This window comes from Felis catus, chromosome A2 (assembly GCF_018350175.1).
Source record: "Felis catus isolate Fca126 chromosome A2, F.catus_Fca126_mat1.0, whole genome shotgun sequence".
NCBI lineage: Eukaryota > Metazoa > Chordata > Mammalia > Carnivora > Felidae > Felis > Felis catus.
In genome coordinates, this window is record NC_058369.1 from 122,438,908 (window position 1) to 122,466,545 (window position 27,638).

Below are 27,638 nucleotides of genomic sequence, written 5' to 3' on the forward strand. Positions count from 1 at the left end.
CTGGCTCAGAAGAAGCGGGAGACTCTGGCCCTGTCCTTGGGGAAGCCCAGCCTGGGAAACAGAATTGGTGTAGCTGCTGCTCAAGGAGAACCAAGCTTATTTGGAGAGACCAGAGCCTCTGTCTGGATGAGCAGAGAAGAGTGCAGGGTGTAAAAAGCCCAGCCTGGGCCTCCGGCATAATGGGGGCAGCCCACCAGGTAGAACGCCACCAAGTTGAGCACGAGGACATAGGCTTTAGTCCCCAGTCTGATGACTAAGTTGCCTGTGTGTCCTCAGGTCTAGTCCTGTGGTCCCTCTGGGCTCAGGCACTTCATTCATAGGAAAGGCAGGTAGACAAGCCTCCTGGACCCCAGCTCTGTTGTTCACCTCCATGCCTCCCCCAGGCTGATGTTACCAGGCAGTCCATCTACAAGGTCAGCTGGCCCAGACAGCACTTTGGAGAGAATTAGAGCGGTGCCCCCTCCAGGACCAATTAAAAAAAGCGTTCACTGCCCACACCAAGACATACATGTGGGGACACAGAACAGACAGCAGGGGATCCAGAACCCTGCGTGGGAACTGGAGCACTAAGTATAAAAAGAGGGAATAAACCTGGAACAGAATGCAGAACTTCAGAGCCAAGGGGACCTCTTCTGGGGCCCTGGTTATTGGCATTTCCAGCTTGAGCTGGCCTGCCATAGGTGACTCTTGATTTCCACCCTTTCTCACACTCTCAGGGCCCCTGCTATCCCGAATTCCCTGTTTTCCTCCAGACTCTGAGACTCCTGGCAGGCTTTCTTCTCTCTCAAGACACTTCATAGTTTACAGAGCACCTTCATACACAGCATCTCATTTGATCTTCACAACAGAGGAAGGAAGCAGGCTCCCAGGGGTTAGGGCAACAAGCTAGGAAGGGGTGTAGCCAGGTCCAGAGGGAGGTCCTCTCTGTGTGTCTGACTACAGTGCAGCACCTGGCTCTCTTCTCTCCAGAGGGATGTCACTCTTTATTGACACAGAGAAGGACTGACCTTCTCTTCCTCCAGGAAGTTTTCCTGGACTGAGAGGAATGTGTTTCATGCAGACCCACAGTGTGGAGTACCAGCAGGGGCTAGTGTTCACTGTGCAGTGAAGAGAAACCACCAAGTCGCTGTGTGAACCTAGGAACTTCTTGCATCCTTCTGGGGCCTCACATACCTCCTTTAAGTCTCCGTCATGGATTCCTCTTCTCATTTGGAACCAAATCCCCAAGGAAAGCCTCATGTCCTTCTCCTCCCTCTCCTTCTTGCGGCTTCCTTAATGAGGTGGCCACACCCAAAGTTTGGCCCAAGGGAGGCTGGACAATAACTTACTTGATTGGGGAAGGACAGGCTGGTTGCGGAACTGTGGATGGGGGTATGGAGGGAGGTCTTGGGATGCTCAAGCCTGGGGTGTGACCAGAAACCCAAGAGCAGGGACAGGCAGGAGCAAGGGGGTGGGAGTGGGGTGGGCAACTCTTTTCAGTTAGGCTGCAGCTCCACTCCTGACTGGCTATATGACCTTGACCAGTTTAGTTCCCTTCATTAAACCTTAGTTTAAACACCTGTACTAGCAGGAGGTTGTGCAGGACTACAATAACAGTAGCAATAGTAATTTATTCACTAGTGAATAAATAAAACCAGTGAGAACCTACTATGGGGTACATGTACCATTCTTACTTAATGCTGTTGTCAAGATGGGCCTGGGGCAGGGGCAGGAATAGGTATTATGATTCCCATGTACAGGTGAAGAAGCTGAGGCTCAGAGACATCAAGTCAGCAGCCCAAGCTCACAGAGCTAGCCCTGGCACAGTGAGGACTGGAGCAAGCAGCCTGACCCCAGAGCAGTGTCATTTTAAGTTGCTGTAATCCCCCCGCCCCCCTCCCCCAACCTGTCTCTAGCCTTAGAGCTGCTCTCCAGGGGGTCACATTTGAGGACATCCAGGCTGGCCAAAGCTAGCTGACCTTACTAGGCCCAGGCTGTGGGGGCAAAGAGTAACCAGAACAGAGTCTGGACTTGCCTGGTAAGGAAGGCTTCCCGGAGGAGGAGGAAGTGCAGGCTCAGCCAGATGGACAGGGACTCGTGAGGACCTGGAAGGGAGAAGTTTGAAAAGGGCTTTCTCCCTCTAGGTATCTTGGGGAAGGAAGGTGAAAGGAGGGCAGTGAGCCCCAGCGAAGCCCAACCCTGAGCTGTAGAAGGCCGGTGACAGAGGGGGAGGGGAGGTCATCGCCTCCGCACATTCGCTCGCTCCGGGGTCTCCAGCCGCAGCTCTTGCTGGTGTCTGTGGCGAGGCCCGGCAAACCCGGCGGGCGGGGTCCCGCTCTCCAGCACAACCCCGGCCTAACCCCTCCCCCGGTCGCCCATTGGTCTGCACGCCCCTCCCCAAGCCTGCCAAGTGCGCGGCGGAGGCGGTGGTCGGTCGCCTCCCTCCGGCCCCGGGCCTGGCTTCGCGGCGGAGGCGGCGCCTCTCCCGCAGGCACAGCCGGCTGGGCGGCGCGCGGCGCTAGCCGAGCGGGTGCAGACGGGGGGCGCCGCGCTCCGGTCCCGGGCGGTGACTGACGGCGGCGGCGGCGGCGGCGGCGGCGGCGGCTCTAGGCGAGCGCGGTCCCCGCGTGCGCGTACGCACACGCCGCCGCGCAGGGACCACGGACACCCGCCGCCGGCCGACACACGGACGCGGAGACCTGGGCTCGGCGCGCGCTTCTCGGCGCACACGCTCCCCATCCCCAGGCGGCGCGGGGCGCGGACTTGCCGCTGTGCGCCTTCCGCGTGGAGTCTGCCCCGGGCCGGCCCGCCGCCCGCAGCCCCGCAGCGAGGCCAGGCTGTGAGCAGGTAAGGGCCGCCCAGGCGCCCCTGCCCCTCCACAGCGCGCCCGCCCTCCCCCGATCGGGAACCTTTGCCCCCCGGGGACCGCGGACTCCTTCCAGCCCCGTGATCCCCCCCCCCCCCAAGCCGCGTCCTCCACCGACGGAGAGCGGGCCAGGGCCAACGCCGGCCAGCCTCCCGATTCCAAAACGAAGCCCCCTCCTACTGCTGCTCCTTTCGTGCGCGACAATCTGACAGCCTCTCCCCACTCCCCCTCCCCCCAATATCTGGGATAGTACTCGGGGCGAGCGATCCCTGCATCCCCCAGGGGGCCACCTCCCTCCCCTCCCCGTGCCAGAGGGAGGACCAGGGGCTGGGAAGGCACTGCGGCCGGAGGGACCCAGAGGGGACCTGTCTCCCTACTTCCAAGGCAGACGGGCGCGCCTACGCGGATCGGGAAGGTGACGCTGGAGGGTCTCTGGGAGCTGGCTACCGCAGTCCTCACGGGGCTTTAGGGGTGGGCTGGCGATGTGCTGGATGCGTGGGGGACAGGGCCCGCCTAGAATGTCCCCCTGTAGTGACACATTTGGGATTGCTCATAAGAGCATCCTCTCTCGGTTTCCCGCGGCGCAGAGGGGCTGGGGTCTTGATGCCTGGGCTTCATTGGTCTCGCAGAAAACGTCCTAAGGGGGCTGTTGGGAGAAAAGCACCGGCCTTCCCGGGCTGCCTTAGGCCAGTCCAAGACCCCTGCCGACTGCCTTAAAGGCACAGGCTCCCGCTGCAGCTGCAGGAGGCGGGGGGCCACATCCTGGGCGGGACATTGGCGGTTTGAGGGGGCCAGAACGGGCGGTGGATGAAGCTAGCCACTCTGGAGGGAACCCGGGCCAGAAGCTGATTGCATTTCACACGGAGCTGGGGAGTGGAGCCTCACCACTGGAAGGAGTTCAGGCCCCCTTCCGGAAACTGCAGGGGGAGGAGAGGGGTGGTGGACCCCTTGGAATTCTCCAGACCATTTCTATACTTTTAGCGCAGTTAGTCTCCCTGACTTTACCCAGGCCATACGGTGTCCCACAAAACACCCCCCTCCAAAAAAAAAAAAACCAAAACCAAAAACAAAAAAACCACAGCATTTAGTTTTTCTAGTGAACAGCCCTGGGTGGGGGTGGGGGGGGCGGATGGTGGCTGGGGAATGGGATGGGGCTACACTAGTCTATGGAGGGCCACTTGCCTTGGGACTGCTGTTGGGTGGAAGCAGACAAGCATCAGGTCAGGCTAGAGGCTTTGGAATGGATGTGAGCTAATGGAGGGGATGAACAATTGTGAGTTTGGGGGCTGGGCAACAGCAGCACCCAGATTTTTCTCAGGAGGTCCCAGTCTCAGTTTGGTGCTGGCTGCAGGTGGGGTTGGCGGAGCCCCCAGTTCCCAGCTGAATCTGGGGCTCCTGCTCCCCACTGACTGACCTTGGGGAGGGCAATGAGGTGCCAGTCTGGACACAAGCTGGAATTGGAACATATGATTAGAGACAGAACACATGGGGGTGGGCCCTTGGTCAAAGCTTCTAACCAATCCATCAACAGGTGTGCGGGCTGACAGAGGATGCAGACCTGGCCCCTTCTTCTCCAGATGGTTCATTGGTGGGTCTGTATCTGGGCCAAGCTACCTCTAGTCTGTTTGCCCCTGTGTGCAATGAGGACAGGAGTCTGTGGGGAGCCTCTCAAGGGACCCTTCCCTACATTCTGAGGACTAATCAGGCTAGAGCGTCCATTAAAGTTCTCTTTTGTGTAAAGTTCAGCCCGTCAGGGGATTGATTGGAGAAATACTTTGGGACACTTTTTTTTTTTCATGTGACCACCCCTCCCTGCCAGGCTCCTACTTTGGGACGCTCCCTCAATTTGTGTAAAATAAACAAACACATAAAATAGGTATTTACAGATCAGTATATGCAACTAAGAGGCTAAGAAAGATAAGAGCTAAGGCCACAAGGTGGCTTTCTTCCTGGGGATGTGGCCTCAGATTTAATGTCCCAGGTCTCTAGCCTTGCAGGGACGAAGACTTCATTGACCAAGGGCTGGCTGGCCCCGGTTAAGTGGAGGACGCTTTGTGCTGGCTGCCAGAGGGCAGAACCAAGGTGTGCCAGGCACAGAGTGGGGGCTCAGCTCAGTGCCAGGAAGGCCTCGCTTCCCTGAGAGCCACCCAGCATGGAGCCAACACGTGGGGTGACAGTGGGTTTCCCGTCTGGGGAGGTATGTGAGCAGAGGTCTGATGCCCCAAACAGGGCCGCCTGGGGGGCTCTCCACACTGGTAGGGCTAGAGGCCCTGGAAACCTCAGCCACTCCTGAACAGAGCAATCTGAGTGCAGAGACCGAACGTGCCTGCCTAGTGGTCCAGCTGCCTGGCAACATACAGGCTTGGAAACTCCTCAGCTGCGACATTTGTACTGAGCCCTGGATGCCGTCAAGAGGCACATGGTGACAGCCACCCCCACAGTGACACACATAGAGGGAGTGACACACTGCCTGGGAGGCATGTAGGTTTCCAAAGACACCTGCCAGAGAGGTGGGGCAGAACATGCAACAGCAGAAAGATATATGGACATTGGGACACACCGCCTCACACAGATCTGGGCACACAGATACCTGGGGACTCAGACATTTATTTGCTTGAGGGAGATCACAAAAACCTTCCTTAATGAGAGTCCAGATGCACGTGGAATGGAGTGGAGAAAAGTGCGTGTGTTGAATGAGACTACATTGAGGGTTGGCAAGCTTTTTATGTGAAGGGCTAGATAGTAAATATTTTAGGCTTCTCTGGCCATACACCCTGTTGTAGCTGCTTAATTCGTCTGTTGTAGCATAAAGGCAACTCGAGATGATGCGTAAACAAAACAAACGGGCATGGCTGTGTTCTGACAAACTCCGTTTACGAATGCCGAAATTTTTGAATTCCATACAATTTTTACGTGTCATGAAATATGAGTCTTGTAATGTTTTTCTGACCATTTAAAAAAATGGAAAAACCATTCTTGGCTCACTGGCTGTACAAAAATAGGTGACAGGCTGGCTCTGACCTCCTGGAAGTGTTTGCCAACCTCTTGGCTCTAAGGTTAGAGGAGAAAAGTGGTTTAAAAGACTGAAGAAGGCAAGGCTTAGTCCTGGGAGCCCAAGCTGCCCTAGGTGGCCTTGGATGCTTCCCTCCACTCTGGCTGGAGCTCTGAGTGCCCATCTGCTTAATGGGTACGTGCCAGGAGAGGCTCCCTGCCTAACCTCAGCACCCCTGCTCCAGACAGGCCTCCGCTGTGTCCATGTGATAAATCTCCTATGCCGAGGACACCTGGAGACAACATTCATGAAAATGAAATGACATCATGTCACTTCAGCTCACCAGACAGGTCCTGGACCCCCTTACCCATTCACCCTGCGTGTCCAGGTCCATGCCACCTCCACCAGGAGGGAGATGTGAGAGCGCCTGGACATGCCTCATGTTTCCAACGGGACTTGAAACTCACAGGGAGCAGAATGAGACTTGAAATGGCGCAGGCGGGAGGGAGGGTCTCCTTATCGAGGGCTGGTGGTTCTCAGACAAGGGTGAGATCAGCCCAGGCAGATACAGCCAGGGTGGTGGTGGGAGGTGGGTTTGACCTTGAGGAGTAGCTGGGTGCTCTCATTTCAGTGCTGTGGTGCCTTACCTGTCCTCAACATCCCCCCCCCCCCGACAAATGGGCACTGCCGAGGCTTGACCGAGAAAAAAAATAAATAAATCGCTCCTTTGTAGCCTCCTTCAGATTTCCCAGCTTCTGATTTAAGGCTGTGTAGTGACCCAGGTCTTGCCTTTGGTTTCTTCTCCTCCCTCTTGTTCCCTTCTGACATTTCCTGCCTGCCATTTTCCCCTGAAGTGGGCCAGGGAGGCGTTCGTCTCCTGTTTTTCCCGTGTCTCTGGATCCTGCCCAGGCCCCCATCACCTCTACCCTGAATCCAGAAAATGGCCTCAGTGTGGGTTTTTCCCCTTCTGCTCAGCTTGCCAGCTTTCTGAGGAGTATTGCTTCACCAGGAAGCTTCTCACTGCACTCCCCTGCTTACGGTTCTTCTGTGCTCCCACCCTATCCCAGGGACCAAGGCGGCAGGGTCTCCAGCACCTGCAGACTGGCACCAACCTCCCACCCTCTTGTCCACCCCCACCTCCTGACACCTTGCTGAGCCCCTCGGCACCCCCAGGTCGCCTTCCCAAGCCCACTCACCAGGCACTCGTCAGAGTTCTCTGGGTCCCCACCCTGTATGGGGGCACATGCCGATCAGAGCCGGCCCTCCCTTCCAGGGGCTCATACCCACTCAGGAGGGACTGCTGGTTGACAAGCGTCAGACAGATGGTGAGACGCTCTCAGTCCCTCCGTGCCTGGGAGGGGCTCACTAGACTGTCAACAAACAGGGCTCTACTCCTGGCTTCCCTTCCCCTCCCTTTCCAGCCTCTCCCTCCACACCTCCCACCGCCTTCCAGGATGCCCTTCCTGCTATACACACTCTTTCCCCTTCTTCTGTCTTCTGCTTCCTCCTCCCCCTCTCCTCCTCTCTTGCTGTTGTTTGTTGGAGGGGGGCGGGGCTCTCCCTGGCAGAGAACTCCCAGGACCCCCCTCCAGGACAGGAGATGTGCCTGGACTAGTCAGTGTGGAAAGGCTTTGCAACATGACCTTGGGAGAGTCTCCTGGTTTCTTAGGGCCTCAAACCCTCACAAGTGAAATGCGATAACAGTACCAAGGTGCACATGTGTTCCAGCCTAGCCCTTCCCTGCCCTGAGCCCAGGTTTCTCACATGTAAAATGAAGGGTGTGGGTGGCGCCATGGGGGCCCTTCTAGGGACCTGCGTTCCGTCACCTACTGTGCACAGGACCCCAGTGGCGAGGTTCTGAAAGGGGAAGGTTTGAATACCCAGAGGAGCATCAGCATTAACGATTTATCCTGCGATTGCCAGGCTGCCCCTTACCCAGGCATTGGGTTCTGTTCTTCATCGGCTCTGCCCCTACCGAGGAGGAAGAGGTTCTAGAGTTTCCCTGTTCCTTCCCAGAAGCAAGTGTAGTTCTCTCCCTTTGAGGGGTGAGCTTGGCAGGGGTTGGGGGGGGGTAATGTTTATCTTTCAGTCTTCCCTCCCTGGTTTCCTGCACTGGGAGGGAGAGAAGGAACTGGGGGGGGCAGGCTCATTAATAAAGGGAGTATGTGGCGAGCAAGGCTCTCGTGGATCATCTGTCTTAGGTCAGGCTTGGCACTGCAGGGTGACAGGGAGGGATGCTGAGTGGCCAGAGGAGTTCAATCGGGGATAGCCCAGATGGCCCCAGCCCCATGAGGTCAGGAGGACCTAGATCTGTGTGGCCTAATGGAAGGTGAGGCGCTGCCCTCCCACTGTGGGAGCATCCGTAAGGCAAAGCTGGCCCAGAAGAACAGGGTGGAAAGACATCAGAGCTTTCCCCTGAAGACCCTGGACCAGCCGCTGGAGAGAGGTGAGCACCCCATCCTGGGGGCTGGGTCGTCCTCAGCCAGAGGGCAGCAGAAAGCATCCTGTAGGTGTGGGGCAGGGAGGGATGGCTAGAGGGTCTCTGAGTCCCCTCCCACTCCATGCAGAAAGTTGGGAGCCTGGTGAGTCACCGCTGGCTCCGGTGTGCTGACTGATGATGCTGTCTTCCTGTGTGCTTGGCGCAGTGGCTCACCGGAGGACACGGCTGCTCTTGTCTGTTCCCGCTGCCATCAGTCACTGGGCTGATGGGGCCTGAGGAGGGCCTCCCCAGTATGGAAGGGGGAGCGGACTCCCCGCTAGACCAGGTATCTGTCACACACCCATTCTTGTCAGACAGGACTCCAGTACTCTCTGCTGTGCGAACTTGGGAAGTATCTCCCCCTCTCTGGTCTCAGTCTCCCCACAGGTAACTCAGTAGTGATAATGGAAGGTGGCCTTGAAAGCCCATATCAGGTGTGAAATGCTGTGTCTATAATTCACTCTTCCTAAGGAAGGTGTTTCAGATATAGAAATATGGGCAAGGGGTAGCAGAAGTTCTGATAAGTCCCCAAAGGTGTCAGAGGGATCACTAGTAACATACAGATGAGTTCTGAGCTGATCTTTCTCTTGCCAAAGGCAAAAAATAGCAGGAGTGTAGGGAAGGCGTGCACAAGCTATGGGGCCAGGTTGCTTGGGTTCCCTTCCCAGCTCTACCACCTATTTGCTGTGTGACCTTGGAGAAGTTACTTAGCCTCTCTGTGCCTTAGTCATCTCAGCTATAGAATGAGGATAATGCTAGTGACTACCTCAGAGGTTTGAGCAGGTGAAAGGAGTTAATGCAAATGTATCACTTGGAAGAGTGCCTGGGACATATTGAGTGTTTAATAAATGTTAATCATTAGCAAATAAAGGTGCAGCAGTCTGGTCATTCCCATTTGGAATGTCACACAGGGCTATGGGGATAGAGGTGATACCAAGAGGTGCAAAAACTTGGACACAGGTAGTAAGAAACTTAATAATGGTTAACGCAGGTATAGCCCTCACTGGAACCAGGCTATGCTATATACTCTGTGGTTTACTTACATGAATCTGGCGGTATCGCAGAGTAATAGCTCTGAGGTAGGTATTATGATTATTTCTATTTTACAGTCAAACTGAGGCACAGCAAAACTGGCTCGCTTGAAGTCCTAAGGCTAAAACCTCTAGCAAAATGGTCCCCAAGTCCACCACAGTAAATGCCAGGGAGTAGAGTTGAATTGTTCTCAGATCAGTTGTAAAAGCCAGTGGCCCCAGCAGAGCCCGGACCCAGGAAAGCGAACCTGGGAATATCAGTGACCAGGTCATCCTGAGTCTGCCGCGTGGCTGGGCCAAAAGAGCCCAGTGTCTGTGCTCAGGGAGGGGAGAGTCCAACCCCAGACCACAGTAGCCAGGCCTGACCTTGTCCTGTGTGAAGGTCACTGGCAGGTTGGAGGAGTGCAGAGGAAGGAGGCAGCCGGGACGAGGAGCAGCTGACAGGGCTGCAGGTGGCAGACCCAAGGGACGCGTGTCAGAGGGCAGGGGAACCGTGCATGTGGCCCACAAGAGGGGCGGGTTTGGGGCAGGTGGCCAACAGCTGGAGACTCTGAGTGCCGTCCAGCGAGGGTGGTGCAGGTGGGTGTCAGGGTATGGATGGGGGGAGGGCAGGAGTGCCAGGAGGGGCTGAGGAGACCTTCCTCTTGCAAAGGCTGGAGGAGGTGATCCCTGAGGTCTCCAGCTGAGGTGAGGGAATGGGAAGATCAAGGCCTGGGAGCTCCCACCCTCTCTCTCACTGGTGAGTCCAGTTGGGCAGGGGGCGGACTGTAGTGGGTCGGAGGGGGAGGGAGAGTGAATAAGAGAGTGGATCTTAGGAGTTCTCGTCACAAGAAAAATAAATGTTGTAACTGTGTGGTGACGATGAGAACTAGACTTATTGTGGTGATCATTTCATAATACGTACAAATCTCGAATTGTTACGTTGTGCACCTGGAATCACTATAACGTTATATGCCAGTTACGTATCTCAATAAAAAAAAGAGGGCAACAGTGGGAATCGGGAAGACTGGTCGAGTCCCAGACGAGGCCTTGTGTTTGGGAAGACCCCAGCCCCTCCACCCTGCGTCACTGGGCTGCTTCACATCATCGCCTAAGCAGCCTGGTGACAAAGCAGAGCTGGGGGATGGTTGGGCTGGGGCCTCTGCTCCAGCTTGTTTTTAATTCAGCGCAGCTGTGGCCGAGGAAGGAGCTGGCCTGCGGAGAGCAGGCGTGAGCATCCTGCAAGTCTGGCTTCCCCGGGCGAGCGCGTGAGCGTGCGCATGTTTGTGCGTGTGTGCCCGTGCCTGAATCCAGACATTTCTGACTGCCTCTGTACATCTGGATGCCTTTGCAGAATCAGTGTGTGTATTGGGGCACAGATCAAGAATCTGATAAACACGCGTGAATCTCTGCGATGCTGTGTGGTCGCATCTGTGCGTACCTTTGTTCTGCATTCTGAATGTGCCTTTGCATTTCTGTGAAGGAGCGTGTGAATGCGCGTGGAGTTGTCTGGCAGTCCCTGAAGGAGCTTCCACCTTTGTGTATTCCACACGTGGCGGTGTACTGATGCCTCCAGTGGGTACCCTGGGGATAAACATCTCTCTTTGTCTCTGTGGGGTTGACAGGTGTTTATGCTCTTCTCCGTGAACCTGTGTGTGTGTGTGTGTGTGTGTGTGTGTGTGTGTGTGTGTGTGTGTGTGTATGAGAGAGAGAGGGAGAGAGAGAGAGGAGATAATCAGAAATCAGCCTGCTCTCAAACATGAACTCATTCTCTGCTTGCCTGCTACCACCCACTTGCCCCTAGAGCAAGCAGAGCCGTGGAAGCTGCCTGCTCTTCCGGACCAGCTCTCTTCATTCTAATAAAGGTCAAAACAGGGCCTTTAAAATCCCTACTCTACGTGAGAGCTACCTGGACAGCTGTAAACAACATTGATGTCGGAGCCCCGGCCCCGGAGAGACTGACTCAGTTGGGCTGGGGCTATTTTTTTTTTTTAAGTTTATTTATTTATTTTGAAGGAGACAGAGACAGCACGGGCAGGGGAGGGGCAGAGAGAGAGGGAGAAGGAGAGAATCCTAAGCAGGCTCCACACTGCCAGCACAGAGCCTGACGCAGGGCTCGATCCCATGAACTGTGAGATCATGACCTGAGCCAAAACCAAAACTCAGATGCTCAACTGACTGAGCCACCTAGGCGCCCCAGGCCAGGGGTAGTTTTAAATGCTCCTCAGTGGTCCTGATGGGCATCCCGGTTGAGTGTGAGCATACCTTCGGACCAGGGTCGGGGATCGGGGAGCAGGAAGCAAGTGTCCGCCTGTGGGAGCCCCATCCTGAAGGAAGCTGGTGGTGCCTTTGCCGTCTCAGGGTGTCGCTGACAGCAGGGAGCTCTCTGCTTTCACTTCTGAGTGCTCTTGCCCGCTGTCTTCCTCCAGGAACGTCGCTCTGTGCCCCAGGGCAGAGGCCTCCCCCAAGAGGGCTGAAGCAGCAGCTAGCTCATGTTTGTGGTGGCGCCTTGCTGGGAGTATAGGAGAGGTGGCCCCTGAGGAAGGAGCGCTACGTCCACTTGGCGACACGGGCTGTATATTCACTTCCCTTCTCTGGCTCTTGTCTGGGCCCTGCTGGCCACGAGGGAGCTGAGGTGAGGAGTCGCCTTCCTCTTGGCTAAGAAAGCTGAGACCCACAGAAGCACGTGGTCTAGGTGATGGCTGGCTGCTGGAGGCTGAGGCTGCTGGCCCCCCGCCAGAAGGGCTGATGCAGGGGCCGGGGCTACCTGGCATTGCCCGGGGTGGAGGCCCACCTGCCTTCACATCTCACCAGCCTTCCAGCCTGTCTGACACTGTCGTAGGTGCGGAAGAGGCAGCTCAGATCTCAGAGGCTTTCTGCCTTACGGTGGCTTCTCTGAGCCCTCCGCTGGCCGAGAGAGGGACAGCCTGCAGCATGTGCTGAGGGGCCCGGGGCCAGGCATCCCTCTGTTCCAGCCAGGCGGGCAGGAGTGTCGGCTCCTGTTTCAGCAGACAGGGCTGTAGGCTCCCACGGATGGTGCAGGTCCCCGAGCCCTCTGGGGACCACCAGTGACAGGTCATTGCCAGAAGCAGCCCGTGATCACCAGAGGTGTGGAGGGCCCTGGGAATGGGTGCAGAAATTAAAGCCTGCGAGTCCAGCACAGCTGGTGCCCCGGGACGCCTGGGGATGATGGGATCAGCGCTTCCCCAGCCTGCCCAGTCCTTCCTGGCCCGCGAGGGAGAGCCTGCACCAGCACCTTCAGGGCCCCCGGGGCCTCTCAGAGCGTATCTTGGGGATACCCAAGGCCTTCCTCAACATCTCTGAGTGGGCCCTGAGTAGGTCGAGCAAGAGGTGGGCAAGACAGGGCTGCCTTTTGTTGCACATTCCTGTGGCTCATTTTCTTTCTCCTTTGTGGGTACTTGCTTGTCACCAGATTGCGCTTGGAGAGGCCAGCAGAGAAGGAGGATGCGTGGGTGCGCAGAGGGCCAGGGGCACAAAGGAACCGGGGTAACGGCAGCTCTGCCCACTGTGGGGGGGTGTATGCAGTGACTAAGGACGCAGCCCCCACGGGTCTCTGAACCAGGCACCTATGGGTTAGTGGTGGCCCTGACACAGGCATATGGAATTGTTTTATTAATAATTTAATAGTAGTAAAAATAACAATGTTTAAATTACTGTGTAGTATTCCATTGCATGGCTACTGGGACCTATTAACAGTGCCTGCTTGATGAATGCTTTGTTGCTTCGTTTTTTGCTGTTGATGCTATTTTAAGCCATGCTGCAGTGAATACTGTTGCATGTGCTTTTTTTTTTTATTTTTATTTTTGGGCAAGTGTAAATATTTCTCAACAGATACCCAGATGTGGAATTGCAAGGTTGAAAGGAATATGCGTTTACGATTGATTTGAGAAGCAGACCAGGCTCTTCCCCTGGGAATGTGCCAGGGCTCCCATGCCCTCCGTACTCGACTCCCTGTACCTTGTCTGGTGCCCACCAGCAGCCCCAGTCCTCTAGAGTCCCCCCCCCCCCCTTGGAGCATGCTTTTCAGCACTCATTTGGTTTTGTATGTTGCGGTGGCAGAGGCTTTATCCTGGAGGTCAGGTGGGCTGAGGCAGGGTGAAAGGAGGTTCTGTTTGCTAGCGGGCCAGGCTCGGCAGCTGGAACACAGTGACCCTCTGTGGCGAGAGGTTCTTTCTCACGTAGCAGTCCGGCGCTAGGTAGACCTTCCAGGCTTGTAGGGTCCAGCACCGGGAAAGGGCGAAGGCGCAGAAGCGGAGAGCTCGTGCTGCATTATGGACAGGTGGTACAGAGGTGACACGTGGCCCTGCCAGCTGTATTCCGTAGGTGGGAGCTTCACCGCATGCCTGCACCTGAGAGCAAGAGGGACCAAGAAATGTCCCTGCTGGGTGGGCACACATGTGCCAGCTAAAACTCTGTCTCAGTGGAGGGAGATAGGGGGAGACAGTCGTCCATTGCAGAGGGGAAAGCCATCCAGACCATTCTGGTAGTCTGATGGGGGCCTGAGCCGGTGTGTTCCCACTGCATCCCCAGAGCCTAGCACTGAGTAGGAGCCCAGCAGGCGTTTGTTTGATAGAAGAATAAAGAATGCATGGACAGGGGCGCCTGGGTGGCGCAGTCGGTTAAGCGTCCGACTTCAACCAGGTCACGATCTCGCGGTCCGTGAGTTCGAGCCCCGCGTCGGGCTCTGGGCTGATGGCTCAGAGCCTGGAGCCTGTTTCCGATTCTGTGTCTCCCTCTCTCTCTGCCCCTCCCCCGTTCATGCTCTGTCTCTCTCTGTCCCAAAAAAATAAATAAACGTTGAAAAAAAAAATTAAAAAAAAAAAAAAGAATGCATGGACAAAGGCGGGGGGTGGGTTACCCTTGGAGACTGAGAGCCTTGCTACAGGTAAGGGGGGGGTGTCAAGAAGAAGGGCTGTCCCTGCCCCTCCTCTGCCACTGGACCCACAGGACTCATGCCTTCCTTTCTCTCTAGCCTGTAGACACCTTGGGGCTGCCCAGCGCTGCTCTGAGTGGGAGGCGAGCAGTGCTGGCCTGAGCCTCCTTCCGGATTGAGAAGCGTCATGGCCAGCATCTTGCAGGCCTCTCTGGCTGCCTTCCTCCTGCTGCCTGTGGTAAGAGCCCAGGACCCTCCCCTCTGTGATCATTTGGAGCCCCAGGCTCATCTGAACCCTCATTCCAGAGAAGAAGCTGCGTATTTTGTATGCCCTTAGCCAAGCTCAGTTCACCTGGCTGGTGTCTCTGCCTGAACCCCCACTGGGCCATTCAGTGCCTTTGTGTGAATTACAAAGGGTGCCCCTTCCTCAAGACCCTGTACTCATTTGGCCAGAAATTGTGACACAATTTATAAATCTATTATGTTGGTGACATGTGTGGCAACCTTTAGAGTTGTGCAGTATACAACCTGCTTCACTGTATGCAGGGGCCCTAGTCACAGCGGCAGAAAGTATTTTGATCCCAGTCCCCAGCCCATGAGTCTCTGCTAGGTTAGAGCTCAGAAGCCTGCTCTTTGCTCATGCCTCTTCCTGAACACGGGAAGGGTCAGGGAGGAGGGTTCCTAGGCATTGGCTTCTGCCTCTCAACCTGGGAATTTAGACCAGCAGTGGATGAGCTGTTTTCGGAGCCCTGGATGCCAGTCCTGCCTCTTTCCTGCCTTACTGCGTGACCACGGAGAAGCTTGCCCCTCTCCCCGGAAGCCAAAACATCTGTGAATAGTCAAGACTAGACTGGATCCTTCAACATGCCTTGTGCCTGCCTCCGTATTTGCAGACATCCCTTTGAAGGACCATCCCTGCCCCAGAGTTTTAAGTTAAAGTGATAGTATTAGAACACAGCTGTCATGATAGTAATGCATGGGCTTTGAAGTTACTTGGTCCTATGCTTAAATGTAGTACCTGCCGCTAGCTGGCTGTGTGACCTTGGGCAGGAACTTTTTAATATTCTGAGTCTTGGTTTCTGCTTTTGTAAAATGTGGGCAGGACTAGATGAGAGCAGCTAGTAGGTCCCGCTGAATGCAACCACTGCTCCCTTGCCTGCCACCCCTGGGAGTGCACCTCCTTTCTGAGTCCCCAGAGGAGAGAGAGGATGAGCTTTCTAAGCCCCTTCTGTGTCCCACCCCCTACTTGCTTCCCTAAGGTACACCAATAGCCTCGTGGTCTCTGGAGCCAGACTGCTCTAGGTTCAGAGCCTTGCTGTATGGTCTACTAAGCTGTGTGACTTCGAAAAAGTTACTTAATGTCTCTGTGCTTAGATTCACATCTGTCAAATGGAGAATGATGAAAATAGTACCAACTCTGTAGTGTTCTTGAGGTGTACGTGCATATGACAGAATAACGCATGTGCATAATATAATGTTATATATGTGTTTGTTGATATTATTATAACACATGGAAACTGAGACCCAGGGTGGGGTGGAGTCCACTGAAGGCCACACATTGAATTGGTGAAGAAGAGCCTCAGGGAATCTGTGGTAAAGTGGAGTCCGGGGCCCCTGCTGGCCTGGAAATCTCTTTGGCACTATTCCTGCTTCTGCTCCCCATCCCTCACACACTGCCCCTGGGGCTTAGGTAAAAGGGCTTGTACATGAACCTCCCGGCTCGTTCCTACCGTCCATCCCATGTGTCCCTCGCAGGTCACTGCCATGCACTCTGACTGCATCTTCAAGAAGGAGCAAGCCATGTGCCTGGAGAAGATCCAGAGGGTGAACGACCTGATGGGCTTGAATGACTCCTTCCCAGGTGAGTAGGGTGGTGAGGAAGGCTTGGCGTCCCCAGCGTATCCAGCCCAACCTTTGGAAACTGGCGTCCCAGCCTCTGGCCATTTTGTAGAGAATTATGGAAGGTTCAGGTACCTGGGTCCTTCTGAAAGCCCTTCGGGGCGAGGAGTCCTGGATCTGCTCTGGGCAGGACCCTCAGGTTTCCCTCCTCGGGGACAGCCTGCCCTGGATGTCTCATTCTGGAGGAGGCTGTTCTGGGTGTCTGGCTGTGGCCACTTCTTTCCCATGGGGGCTGGTGTCTGAGCTGGGAAGCTGCCGTTAGAGAGCTCATTAGCAAGCAGCCCGGGCCTGGTGGCAGCAGGGACACAGCTGTTGCCAGTGGCCGAGCCAGAGAGCACCTGGGCAGCTCAGGGCAGGCAGTGTGGGGTCATTTCCCTCTTCCTCTGCTCACTCCATCAGAAGCCAGAGAACAAGGCTGCAGGAGGAACCCCTCTCCTGGCTGCAGTCCTTCTCCTGGGGCTGCCGTTAGCATTGTGGCGGGGCGGGGTGGGGGGGGGTGGGTACTGCTTTCTGGTGCTGGATGGGGCTGTGCGCTGCGGGACGCTTAGCAGCCAGAGCTCTCTCCGTTAGATGCCAGTGACAACCCAAAATCCCTTGCACCTTTTCCAAATGTCCTGAGGGCGTGGCATGACCCCTGGCTGAGAACCAGGGGTCTGTGTAACCCTCCCTTCCCGACTCCCCATTGCAGATGGGACACCGAGGCCCATGGGGCTGAGGCACCCTCAGCTTCCTGAGTCCCAGTGGGGCCAGGAAGAGGGTCTGTGTGGGAGCTTGGGGATTTGGGGGTGGGGGCATCCCTGGAGGTCTTGCCGGCCTCACTTGCACCTCAGTTGCTGGAGGCTGGGCTCTCTGCCCAGACTAGAGGGCTCCACTTTTCCCTCTGGATCCTCCCCATTTATGAGGAGCTCTTCTGAGCACCATCTGTTTAAATACTTGATTAATCGGCAGCCCAGTTAAATGTAACGGTCCCTCTGGGCTGAGCTCCCTGTACAGTCAGTGAACATTAACTGGTAATGAAGCTGCTCCTGGCCATGCTGGCCTTTCCCTCCGGGCCGGGCTCTGGCTTAGCCCTAACCAAGGCCGAAAGTGGATTCTAGGCCCCGCCATCCAGGGAGGCTGAAGCAGGGGGCCCAGATGGGCACAACAGTTGCAGGAAACCAAATGAATATCTGGTCCAAGCCTTTAGTCCAGGAGATGGGAGGCAGGGAGCCCTGGGGGCAGGGACTCTTTAGACCACACAGGGGTGGGAGTGGGTATCAGGCGAGGTGCCCTGCTTCCCAGCCCAGGGCAGGTCTCAGATACACTTGGGGTTGAACAATGAGAAGCATCCAGGAGGGAAGAGTAGAGGTGGAGGTGGGGTGGGGTGCAGGTTAATTGTACAGCAATTTGGGGAGCCCTGGGTTAGGAAAGGACATGAAGGCCTGCCCACAGGGGTGTTCTTGAAGAAGAAGCATGAGTGAGACAGATGTAGTGATGGACTCCCTCCCCAGGGGGAGTGGGGGGAGGGGGTCTCGCTGTCCCCCACACAGTGATGCTCAGAAGAGGGGGAAAGGAGTTCTCTGTGGGGAAGATAGGGAAGGATTTATGGAAAAGGGGGTATTTATACCAGATTCTTGGTTCTCAAACCTTGCTGCACATCAGAATCACCAGGAGCTTTTAGAAAAATGTACCCAAGCCACAATCCAAACCAATTAAATCAGAACCACAGCTCATTATAGTCATGATTTTTAAAGGCTCCTCAGGTGATTCCTGAGGTTGAAACCCGTAAGCTAGGCTTAGGGAGGAGCAGACACGTGATGGCAAGTGAAAGCCCAGGGATGGATGAGTGGCAAGAACATTCTAGGCTGAGGGGACCCCAGCAGCAAGAGGAGGGGGAGGGGAATTGGTAACTCCCTGTATCTGGAACCCTGAATTGGAGGGGTGGGCTACAGAGAGGGGGTGGCTGGGGGTGGGCTACAGAGAGGGTCTGGCTGAGAGTCCTAGGGGCCCTGTGAGTCAGGACCCACCACAGGTCACCCTCAAAACTGGACTTGGGTGAGGGACCCCAGGTCTGTGGAAGAAATTCACTCATCCACCCACACACTCATTCATTGACTCACTCATTCATTCCTTCACTTGCTCATTCATTTGTTTATTCATTCATTCATTCATTCACTCACCCATTCTCTTATTCAGGCAGTTACTCATTTGCTCACTTATTTGCTTACTCAGTCATTCATTCACTCATTTGTTCACTCATTCATTCACTCATTCATTCACTCATTCATTCACTCACTCATTCATTCACTCATTCACTCACTCATTCACTCCCTCGTTCACTCTCAGTCACTCTCGTTTATTTTGTTCACCCACTCATTCACTCACTCATTCTTTCAACTCACATGATAAGCTGAAACCTTATTAAGCAAAGTCAAAAGGCAGCCAACAGGTGGAAAAGAAAAGGAGGCTGAGGGCCCAGATGGACCACCATCTCTGTGGCCCTTTCTTTCTCTGTGGCTTAGAACATTCTCTATTAAAACGTGGGGGTGGGATGGATCATGTTAATAGTCAATACTTATATAGACTTACCCTGTGTTGGTCACTGTGCTAGTGCTTTTCTTCTCCCTCTGCAGCAGCCGAGGAGGTAGGGCCTATTATTACCCCTATTTTATAGATGAGAAAACTGAGGCACAAGGAGGTTTTATACTTTGCTTAGAGACAGTTCAATAAGATGCAGAAGTGAAACTTATATCCAGGCATTCTGTGCCCTCAACCACTGGGATACACTGCCTCGGAAGAAGGATAGGATACCCTGAGGCCTTAGCCCCCATCACCAGCCAAGTGACCTTGTGAAGGGCACTCAACACCTTCATTTTTCGGTCTGCAAAATGGAGGAGAAAATAATACCTATCAAATAAGATTATTGCATTTAGTGCCAATCGTGGAAAGTGCTAAGGGTGACGTGTGACATTTGCTGAGTACTCGGCAGAGATGTATGTTATAGTTACTTAGGGTGGTCATCTTACAGTGTGGACTGCCTCTAGGGTGTCCCTCCCATCTTCTGCTAGATCTGAGTTCTGGGGAAGTGTGGAAGTCTCTGCAGGAAACAGGGCAGTGCATTTTGGAACAATCTGGAAAGGTTTTCTGGAAGACCAGAGGAGGGGCTGGGAACCAGATCCAGGCTGCAGAAGGCTGATGGAGAAGCATGGGAAGGGGAGAGAGACCTCCAGGTGGGGGACGACCCGATAAAGGTAGGAAGGGAACAGTGAGTAGGGTGGGTGGGGACCGAAACAGCTGGCACTTAAATACCAGGGGCAGCTTCCGAATCTTCCCTCGCACATCGTTGCATGGTGTAGCTCACGTAACCTCAGCCACCCGTGGGCTGGGCAGAGTTTTCCCTCCCATTTTACAGCTGAGGCTCCGCAGACTCACAGAAGTGAGCTTGTTAGCCCGTTACCTGGTAAGTCCCGCAGCCAGGGAAGGAGGGGCCGGCGTGTGCCTTTGGTAGTTCTGGAGTCCTTGCTCTTAACCTCTACATTGTTCTGTGGCTCAGAAGAGGTGCGGAACCACACCCTCCTGCCTTGTGCAGTGAAATATCACTTGGCAAGAGGAAGTTGCAATGAGGCTGGAGAGAGAGGTAGGTGAGGAGGGCCTTCAACGTGCCCCCAGAGGCCTGTACTTCACTTGGCTACAAAAAGGCTAAAGGGCATTTGTGTTTCTAGGGGCCAGGATAGCATGAGGCCTCAGCTTCCAGTGACCCGCTTGGCCGGGTTGCCCAGGCCCCAGCGCCAGTGCCGTGGAAGGAGAGACCCAGGAGTGTCCAGCCCGGTTCACTGCAGGCCCGTGGTCAACAGGGGTTTTCCCCTACAAGCTGAGGTTGGAAGAAGCCCTCCTCAGGGGGCTTCAGAGCATGTGGCCTCTGGGCATCTTTCTAGTGTCGAAGTTCTGGGAGAGCACCGGTCTTGCTGTCAGCAGACAGGGGAGAGTTTGCTAGCCCCTTCACTTCCCCAGTGTGTTCCATTTGAGCCTCGGGTCCTTGCGGCATCCTTGTTGTGCAGCCGAGCCAGGCTGCTGGACCTTCCGATTCAGCCTGCTTGTGAAATACAGGCTGCAGTTCGTCTCTGTGCTGGGTGCAGTGCGTTAGAAACCCCGGGGGGCACTTAAAGATGCTGATATCCAGGCCCTTCCCCGGCCCATGTGATCAGCGTTTGGGGGCAGGGCGGGGGAGGGAGGTTATTAAAAGTATGTGTTAAAAGCCTTCAGATGATTCTACAGGATATCCAAGTTTGAGAACCATTGGTGTGGGCAGAGGATAGCATCCACGGGGTGCCCACGTCGTCTTGGATGAGGGAACAGGTCCCAGAGCACAAGCAAGCCAGGCTGGGAGCTCATTCTTAGCCAAGAGTCAGATGTAACGGAGAATTGGCAGTTGGCATGGGGTTGCCAGTCCGTGCTTGGGTGAACTGAGAGAGGCCAGCCCTCTCGCTGCACCCCTTCTTTGCCCCTCCCCTGCCCCTTCTGTCCCTAAGCGCACGATGCACTTGCAAATGGAAAAAGAAGATCTGTCGGCTTGTTCCAGTAACTGTGAGTTGTGAACTCACAGTAATGCACTGACCTGTTCTAGAAATATATTTATATGTATTTCGTATGTTTCCCCATCATCTTGTAAATCCAGTGAAGTGAGTGCATTGGAAGGAGGACACTGGTCTGCTGGAGGTGAGGTTGTTCCATGCTACCGTGCGTGTGTGGTTGGGGCTGTGGGCAGCTCCCACGAAGGCAGCTGTTTCTGGTCAAATCCTTGTCTGTCCCTGGGACACCCCAAAGAGGACATGGTAATGCACAGAGTGGCCTTCGGAGTAGAAGCCAAGGGACAGAGAGATGTAGGGGTGGGATTGGGGTAGCGGGGAAAGGTACCGGAGCTCAGCAGACAGCTGAAGAGGGTAGAAAATACAGGTCAGGCCACGGACCACTACGTGGTTTTGTTCACAGTGTCCTTGGTGTGTTTTAAAGATGTGTATTGAGACTGTTATTGAGGAGCTATATTTAATGGTTTTGTACCTCATCCTAAGCCCTGAAAGCTCAATGGGGCTTGAGACAGCACTGAGTCCAGCTCTGTCACGTGACCCAGGGAGAGGTCGAGGCTGGAGGTGGCAGTCACTGGCTGAGTCACACAGAAGGCTGGAGCCAGCTCTGGGACAGGACCCAGGTCTGCCCTTCTAGCCGGGGGGTGCCCTTTGTGCCGCAGTGCTCTTGTGCCCAGAGAGAAGGAGAAAGGACTCCTGTGCGTGGGAACGGTGTCTCCCTCCACTCTTGAGAGTCCCCGGGACCCACACAGGTCACAGGCATAGCCTGCTGGCTTGGTGGCTTTGTTCTCCTTGCTCAGCCCAAGTGGCCTGCCCGTGCAGGGTGAGTCCAGCCAGCACTTCCCCTTTGCAGGGCTGTGGGCTTCCACAGCCTGGAGGCCCTCTCTGCATTTCCGTGGGCTTTTTGGGTGTGGTCCTCCTTGGGGGTCCCCCCTACTCTGGAAAAGATGGAAGAAGCCTACGGTGGCCATGGCTGGGGCAGGAGGGAAGAGGCTTGGAGGGAAGATGAGAAAGCCTGCTTGTTGCTATTCTGATCCAGTCCCTGAGGCCTGTCCTGGGTGCAAAGTGTTGCGTCCCAGCCCCCACCTCCACTCTCACCAGAAGAGGAGAGGCCCGGAGGAAGGGGGGCCACTTCAGGGCTGGGCCTAGGCTCCTCACCCCAGGAGCAAGATCAGCTTCTCGACTGCACCTCCCTGCCGCTCTGAGACTGAACGGGCCCCCAGCATGAGAAGTGGGGTCTACAGGGACCCTCACCCGGAGGAAATTACTGCCCCTGTCTGACAAAGGCTTCCGTTTCTGTCCAAACTGGTTTTTCTTTAGTCTTGTAGTTCTCACACTTGAGCCTGCATCAGAACTTCCTGGAAGGCTGTTAAAACACAGAATTACTGGACCCAGCCCCAGAATTTCTGACTCAGTGGGGCTGGGTGGGGCCTGAACATCTGTATTTCTGGCAAGTTCTCTATGGTGTTCCTGGTCTGGGGTCCCCACTTCGAGAACCACTGACTTCCAGAGGGGAGGGCTGCATCTTCAGTCCCCAACCCCCGATGATGCCCCTTGCACTGAGATCACAGCTGGTCCCCATTTTATGGATCAGAAATATTGGCTGTAAAGTAAATTGCAGTAAATTGAATCATTTTTTACCCTTGAATTGTGTGCTAAAATGAGGGGCTTGTTCTAACAATACCCAAGCATCCTCAAAGGGAGGACGGCGTCTTTGTCTGAGTCCCTTTGGTGCCCCTGGTCTCATGGGTTTTGAGCACTGTGGGGAACTGGACGAAATCATCACCATGACAACCTGCGATTAGCTCCTTATTTTGTTCCAGTTGAGGCTAATGGCCCTGTGTTCTCTCTCTGTTCAGTGTGCCCAAGTGGTCTTTTCCCCTCCTGCTGTTGCAAGGCACTTCCTCTCATTGGCTGCTTTGTGCAGTGTCTTAGTGGGAGCAGCTCCTCAAGAGTGCACAGGGCTGTCCCCTGGAGCAGGAAACTTGAGGTGTCTGAATTCCTCTGATGTGGTGCCATAGAGACTTTGAGTTGGGGCGGGGGGTGGGGGCAGGCAGACTGAGCCAGGAGGGCACAGGTGGACTTTGTAGAATTGGGGAACCAGAGGAAAGGTGAAGCGGGAGGCTTGGGGGCGTCAAAGCAAAGAACTCTCGCAGGGGATAGGAGCCATTCTGAGTTTTGACCTCTTCTGCAGGGGGGAGGAGGGGAGGGAAGCAGTGTATGATGTACTTGACCGTGTCCTCCTTGGAGCCTGCTTTCCTGGCTGCTATGTCACTAACGTCTGGTTTTCCCTATGTTTCTGGCCACCCCTCCTCCGTCTTCTTTGCCAGCCCCTCCTCTGAATGCTGGCATGCCTTCTTCTGTTGAGGCCAGGCCCTATTGTCTTCCCTTTTCTTCTCTAATGCACACCGCCTCACGGGACCTGTCATCCAGGTCCGTGGCCCTACCACGCACCCCTGTGCCAACCGGTCCCTGTTCCCTGCTTCCAGTTCCGACTTCCCCTCTGCACTCTGGACTTTTATCTAACCGCCTATTTGAAATCTACCTCCACTTGGCTCTTGGCACCACCTCAAACTGAACGCGCTCCAAACGGGACTCCTGAGCTGCAGCCCAATACCCTCCACCGTTTGCTTCTCACTCGGTTCTCTCCCCTGTGGGGAATGGCAAACCTCTCTAGCCACGCAGACCCTCAAGCCAGAAATCCAGGTAGCATCCTTGGTACCTCCTTCTCTTTCACTGCATTAGTCAAGGTAGCCTAGACTTCTTGCTGCAGTAACAAAAAGCAAAAACCAACCAACTGAAAAAAAAAACCTGAAAGTTGCAGAGACTCAGCACACCAGTCTCGATTGCTTGCACACGTCATAGGCGGTGTGATTGGCAGAGGTGGGAGGTGGGGCTTGACTCTGCACAGTCGTTCAGAGATCTGGGTTCCTTCCATCTCAGGACACTGCCACCCTCAACGTGTGGCCTCCAAGGATGCTACAGAGAAGGGAGAGGGAGAGAAAGGGCGCGGACTATGTGAGGGGAGCCTTTGAGAGCAGTTCGTCACCTCCACATACTGTTGGTGAGAACTCAGCCGCATAATGTGGATGAGTGCACTTGCCAGCCATGTCTGGCCTGTCTGTCACCAAGCCCATCCGTTCTGCCTCCCAGCTCACCTACACAGAATGCCTTTCCATCTCCGCTGTCCTGGCTCCACATCAAGTCCCTCCGCCATCCCCTGGACTTCTGCCATATCCTAACAGACATGTCTCCATGTTTGATTTGCTGCTCTTGAAATGTATTACCTTCCCACGCAGCTGAATCAGACCATGTGACTCCTTGTCTTAAAACGCATCTGTGGGAGGCAAAACAATGCCCCCACCAACGATGTCCACGTCGTGATCCCCAAAGCCTGTGAATGTATTACCTTACATGGCAAAAGGAACTTGGCAGGTGTAATTAAGTTAGGGATCTTAAGATGGGGAGAGTTACCTGGATTATTCAGGTGGATCCAGTATAATCACAAGGGTCCTTATAAGGGAAGGAAGGAGGTGGGAGGGTCAGAGAAGGAGAGATTTGAGGATGCTTTGCTACTGGCTTTGAAGATGGTGAAAGGGGCCACAGGGCAAAGAATGTCTTGAATCTGGAAAAGACAAGGACATGGACTCACTCTAGAGCCTCCAGAAGAAACGCAGCCTTGCAGACATCTCCATTGTAGTCCAGTGACGCCTATATTGGACTTTCTGACCTCCGGAACCGTAAGAAATTGGGGCAGTTAGGTCACCGAGTCTGCTTTGTTGCAGTAGCATAGGAAAGTAATTCATCATCTGAGCCTTCTTAGCATTTAGCATAAAATGCAAAATGTTTGTCATGACCCCCAGACTATAAGCTCTGTGCAGGCAGAGACTAGGGCTGTTTTATTCACTCCTGTATTGCTCTGCAGCGTCTGACTCATAACAGACACAGAGTTTCTTGAATAAACGAGAGAATAAAAGGGAGGGTAAGGGGAGAATGCGAAGAAAAAAAAAGGGTAAAAGGAGGAGGGAGAAGAGAAGGAGAAAAGGTGTTTCGGTATCCCGAACAGATGGGGATAGAGAAGCTGGATATATTCTGTGGGGGTGGGAGGAAAACGAGTTGCTGTCCTTACTTAGAGAAACTCAAGGCTCTTTCCAGAGCCCAGATCCTATTGTCCTCATCTCCCCAGAAAGGGTTTCTGGGGGGGATTCAGAGCAGGCCCCATCAGAGCCCACACCACCTCCCTCAGGGACGGGCTGAGAGGGGGAGCTGTAGAAGTGTGCATGGGCATTCTGGGAAGCCTTGATGTGGCCACTGGAGTTTCCTCCTGCCCCCAGTGGGCAGAGGTCTGTGAGCTCCCGATGGGGTCAGGGACATGCTCCCCTAAAGGAGAACTGTGTCTCTATTCAGAGCATTTCTGACATTGAATATGTGAGTTTTCCACACCAAGCAATTCCCCAGTTTTCTGTGGGCCCCAGATGGTCTCCCTACAATTTAATTCACTTCTGATACTAACTACCTGGAGTTAGCATGGACCGTACTGGTTAAGGGTCTTAGTCTCAAGACTGCCCCCCACCCCACCCCTGCCACTTCACACACCAATTTTGCAAATCATGAGTCCCCATGTTACACAATCTTCTGTCTGACTTGACTACAAATTGGGGGTTCCCATGACCCCCTTGTCAGGTTCAATAATTTGTGATAATGGCTCACAGAACTCAGGGAAACATGTTTACCAGTTTACTCTAAAGGATATAAATGAACAGCCAGACGAAGGGGTTCACAAAGTCCAGAAGGATCCCAGGCGCAGGAGCTTCTGTCCCTGTGCAGTTTGGGGTGCACCACCTTCCTAGTATGTGGATGTGTTCACCAATTGTTTAGGAACTCTTGGAACTCTTGGAACTCTTGGAACCCCATTGTTTAGGGTTTTTATGGAAGTTCTGTAATGTAGGTATGATTGACTACACCCTTGGCCATTGGTGATTAGCCCCTCCTCCTCTGAGGTTGGTGGGCGCGGCTGAAATCACGTGGTTGGTTCCCCTGGCAACCAGCCACAGCAGCCAAGAGTCACCTCATTAGCATAAACTCAGGAGTTGTTGAAAGGGGCTTATGAATAACAAAAGACAGTCTCATCCTCTTGAGGAAATTCCAAGGACTTAGGAGCTCTGCCTGGGACCTGGGACGAAGACCAAACATATAGTTCTTATTATATCATGATATTACAGTCTTCTAAGGCCAGGTACTGGGATTGGGCCCAGTTTGTGGAGCGTGTCTGGCTCTGTCACTAAAATCGAGTTACGGATTTTAGTTCTAGTCTTTCCATCTGCCCTGACGCTGTAGGAATTGCTCCTAGGACCCTTAGTCCCTGGAGGGGAACCATGCTGGGAGCCTAAGGAGGCATGAGGAGGGCTTTGATAGTGTGGCAGGCCACGGGGAAGGGTCGCACACCTTGGCAGATACCCCTTGGTAGATGTTTGTCGGGGCAGTGGGGCCAGGGAGGGCAGCCCTGGACTGAGAATGCATTTCCCACCATGCCTGTGCACCTCTGGCCTCCAACCTGGGGGTCCCCTTCTCCCCTCCTGGCACCTCTGCCTGAGCCCTCTATCCTTCCCTGCCCTTCAGCCCTCAGGACTATGCTCCCTCTATTGAAAGTGGCTTGAGGGGCGCATGGGTGGCTCCGTCAGTTAGGCATTCAACTCTCGATTTTGGCTGAGGTCATGATCTCTCGGGTTCGTGAGTTTGAGCCCTTCATTGGGCTCCTCGCACTGACAGTGCAGAGCCTGCTTGGAATTCTCTCTCTCTCTCTCTCTCTCTCTCTCTCTCTCTCCGCCCCTCCTGCACATGCTCGCTGCCTATCAAAATAAATAAATAAACACACACACACAAAAAAAACAAAAAGAGAAATTAGAGTGGTCCGAGACCTTGGGAATGTCAGCTGGCAGTAGCAGCTGGCACTGCCAGGGCCTAATGTTCCACATTAAGGGAACATCTGTTGGCTGGGGCTTCTAGGGCACGGGCCAGACACAGCCACACTCCATAGCCATTCCACCATCAGCATGGACCGTGGCAGCCAAAGATGTGCTGTTGGGTCTCTTTCAAGGACATGATGTCATAAGCAGCCACATGCCGGCTGGATGTCCTGCTGTGAAGGGTGGACAGGAATCGGCGATCACTGGATATTATCGGTGGTCCCAGTGAGGCCTGGGACCCTGCTCCCCTCTGGCCCCAGTGTCCTTGTCTTCTTGGTTTGTTACCTTTCAGAGTTTTCTATGGTGCTTCCAGCTCCCAAGCTTGGTCATTCCAGGAGCAGGAGACTATATGCCAACGTGACTGGGTGTGAATTCCAAAATAGTCAGATCTGAATTCTGAGAGACTGGGTTTTCTGCACTTGGAAGCTTTGGGTGCCTTCTTGTCCAAACGCCTCCTATAAGTCTGTCATGGGCCCCAACAGAGAGGCTGGGAGCACATGAGGCCAGTCCTAGACCCCCTGTCCCGGCTAGTGCCTGCCCAGGCATCCTCTGTGACCTGTTGGTGGCACCCCACTGGCATTTCTCCTCACCTTACAGGGCTCTGCTGCTTCTCCCTGCCTGGGCCTGTCTCAGGGGAATGATTCTCAGGGACACCTAATTGAAATAATGAAATTAATGACAGTAACAACGGTGAACATGCATTGAGTGAGCCTGGAGTTCTAAGAGCTTTACATGTATGAACTCATGAGTCGTCACAACAGCTCTGTGGGGTGGGACACTGTGGGTCACCCACTGGCTGTCTCTTATCTGGTAGAGAAGCCCTCTCCAAAGCCCTTATTTATAGACCCCTCAGCAGGATGTGGGTCTCTTCCTGAAACTGTATTCTGCTGTCAGACCCCCCCCCCCGCCCCGCCCATGTAGCCACCTCTCTCCTCCACCTTTGTCCCCTTTTAGGAATTACATCACCACATGTACCTCTACTGCCCACCTG

At 54.5% G+C, this 27,638-nt stretch overlaps 1 protein-coding gene and 1 long non-coding RNA gene across 11 annotated transcripts in view; one reads left to right on the forward strand and one right to left on the reverse strand.

The window, feature by feature from the left end:
* The window catches only part of ADCYAP1R1 (ADCYAP receptor type I), a 100,703-nt gene that overhangs the window by 38,357 nt on the left and 34,708 nt on the right, over window positions 1-27,638 (forward strand). For 2 of the 9 annotated variants that reach the window (XM_019825655.3, XM_019825656.3), the window contains exons 1-3: window positions 2,425-2,826; window positions 14,320-14,458; window positions 15,976-16,081. In XM_019825655.3, coding sequence (XP_019681214.1) covers window positions 14,408-14,458; window positions 15,976-16,081 — 157 coding nt within the window. In that variant the 5' untranslated portion in view covers window positions 2,425-2,826; window positions 14,320-14,407. Of the gene's footprint in view, window positions 1-2,424; window positions 2,827-14,319; window positions 14,459-15,975; window positions 16,082-24,287; window positions 24,479-27,638 lie in introns of those variants that run through there. The other 7 variants (XM_019825657.3, XM_003982912.6, XM_003982910.6 and 4 more) reach the window with 7 other exon arrangements.
* On the reverse strand, window positions 21,128-27,465 carry LOC123383930. Of its 2 annotated transcripts, none has more exons than XR_006594358.1 (2): window positions 26,933-27,465; window positions 21,128-23,660 (listed from the first exon to the last, which is right to left on the reverse strand). It is a non-coding gene; the product is annotated as an uncharacterized LOC123383930 (long non-coding RNA). The 2 variants fall into 2 exon arrangements; XR_006594357.1 differs by lacking the exon at window positions 26,933-27,465 and adding an exon at window positions 24,156-24,295.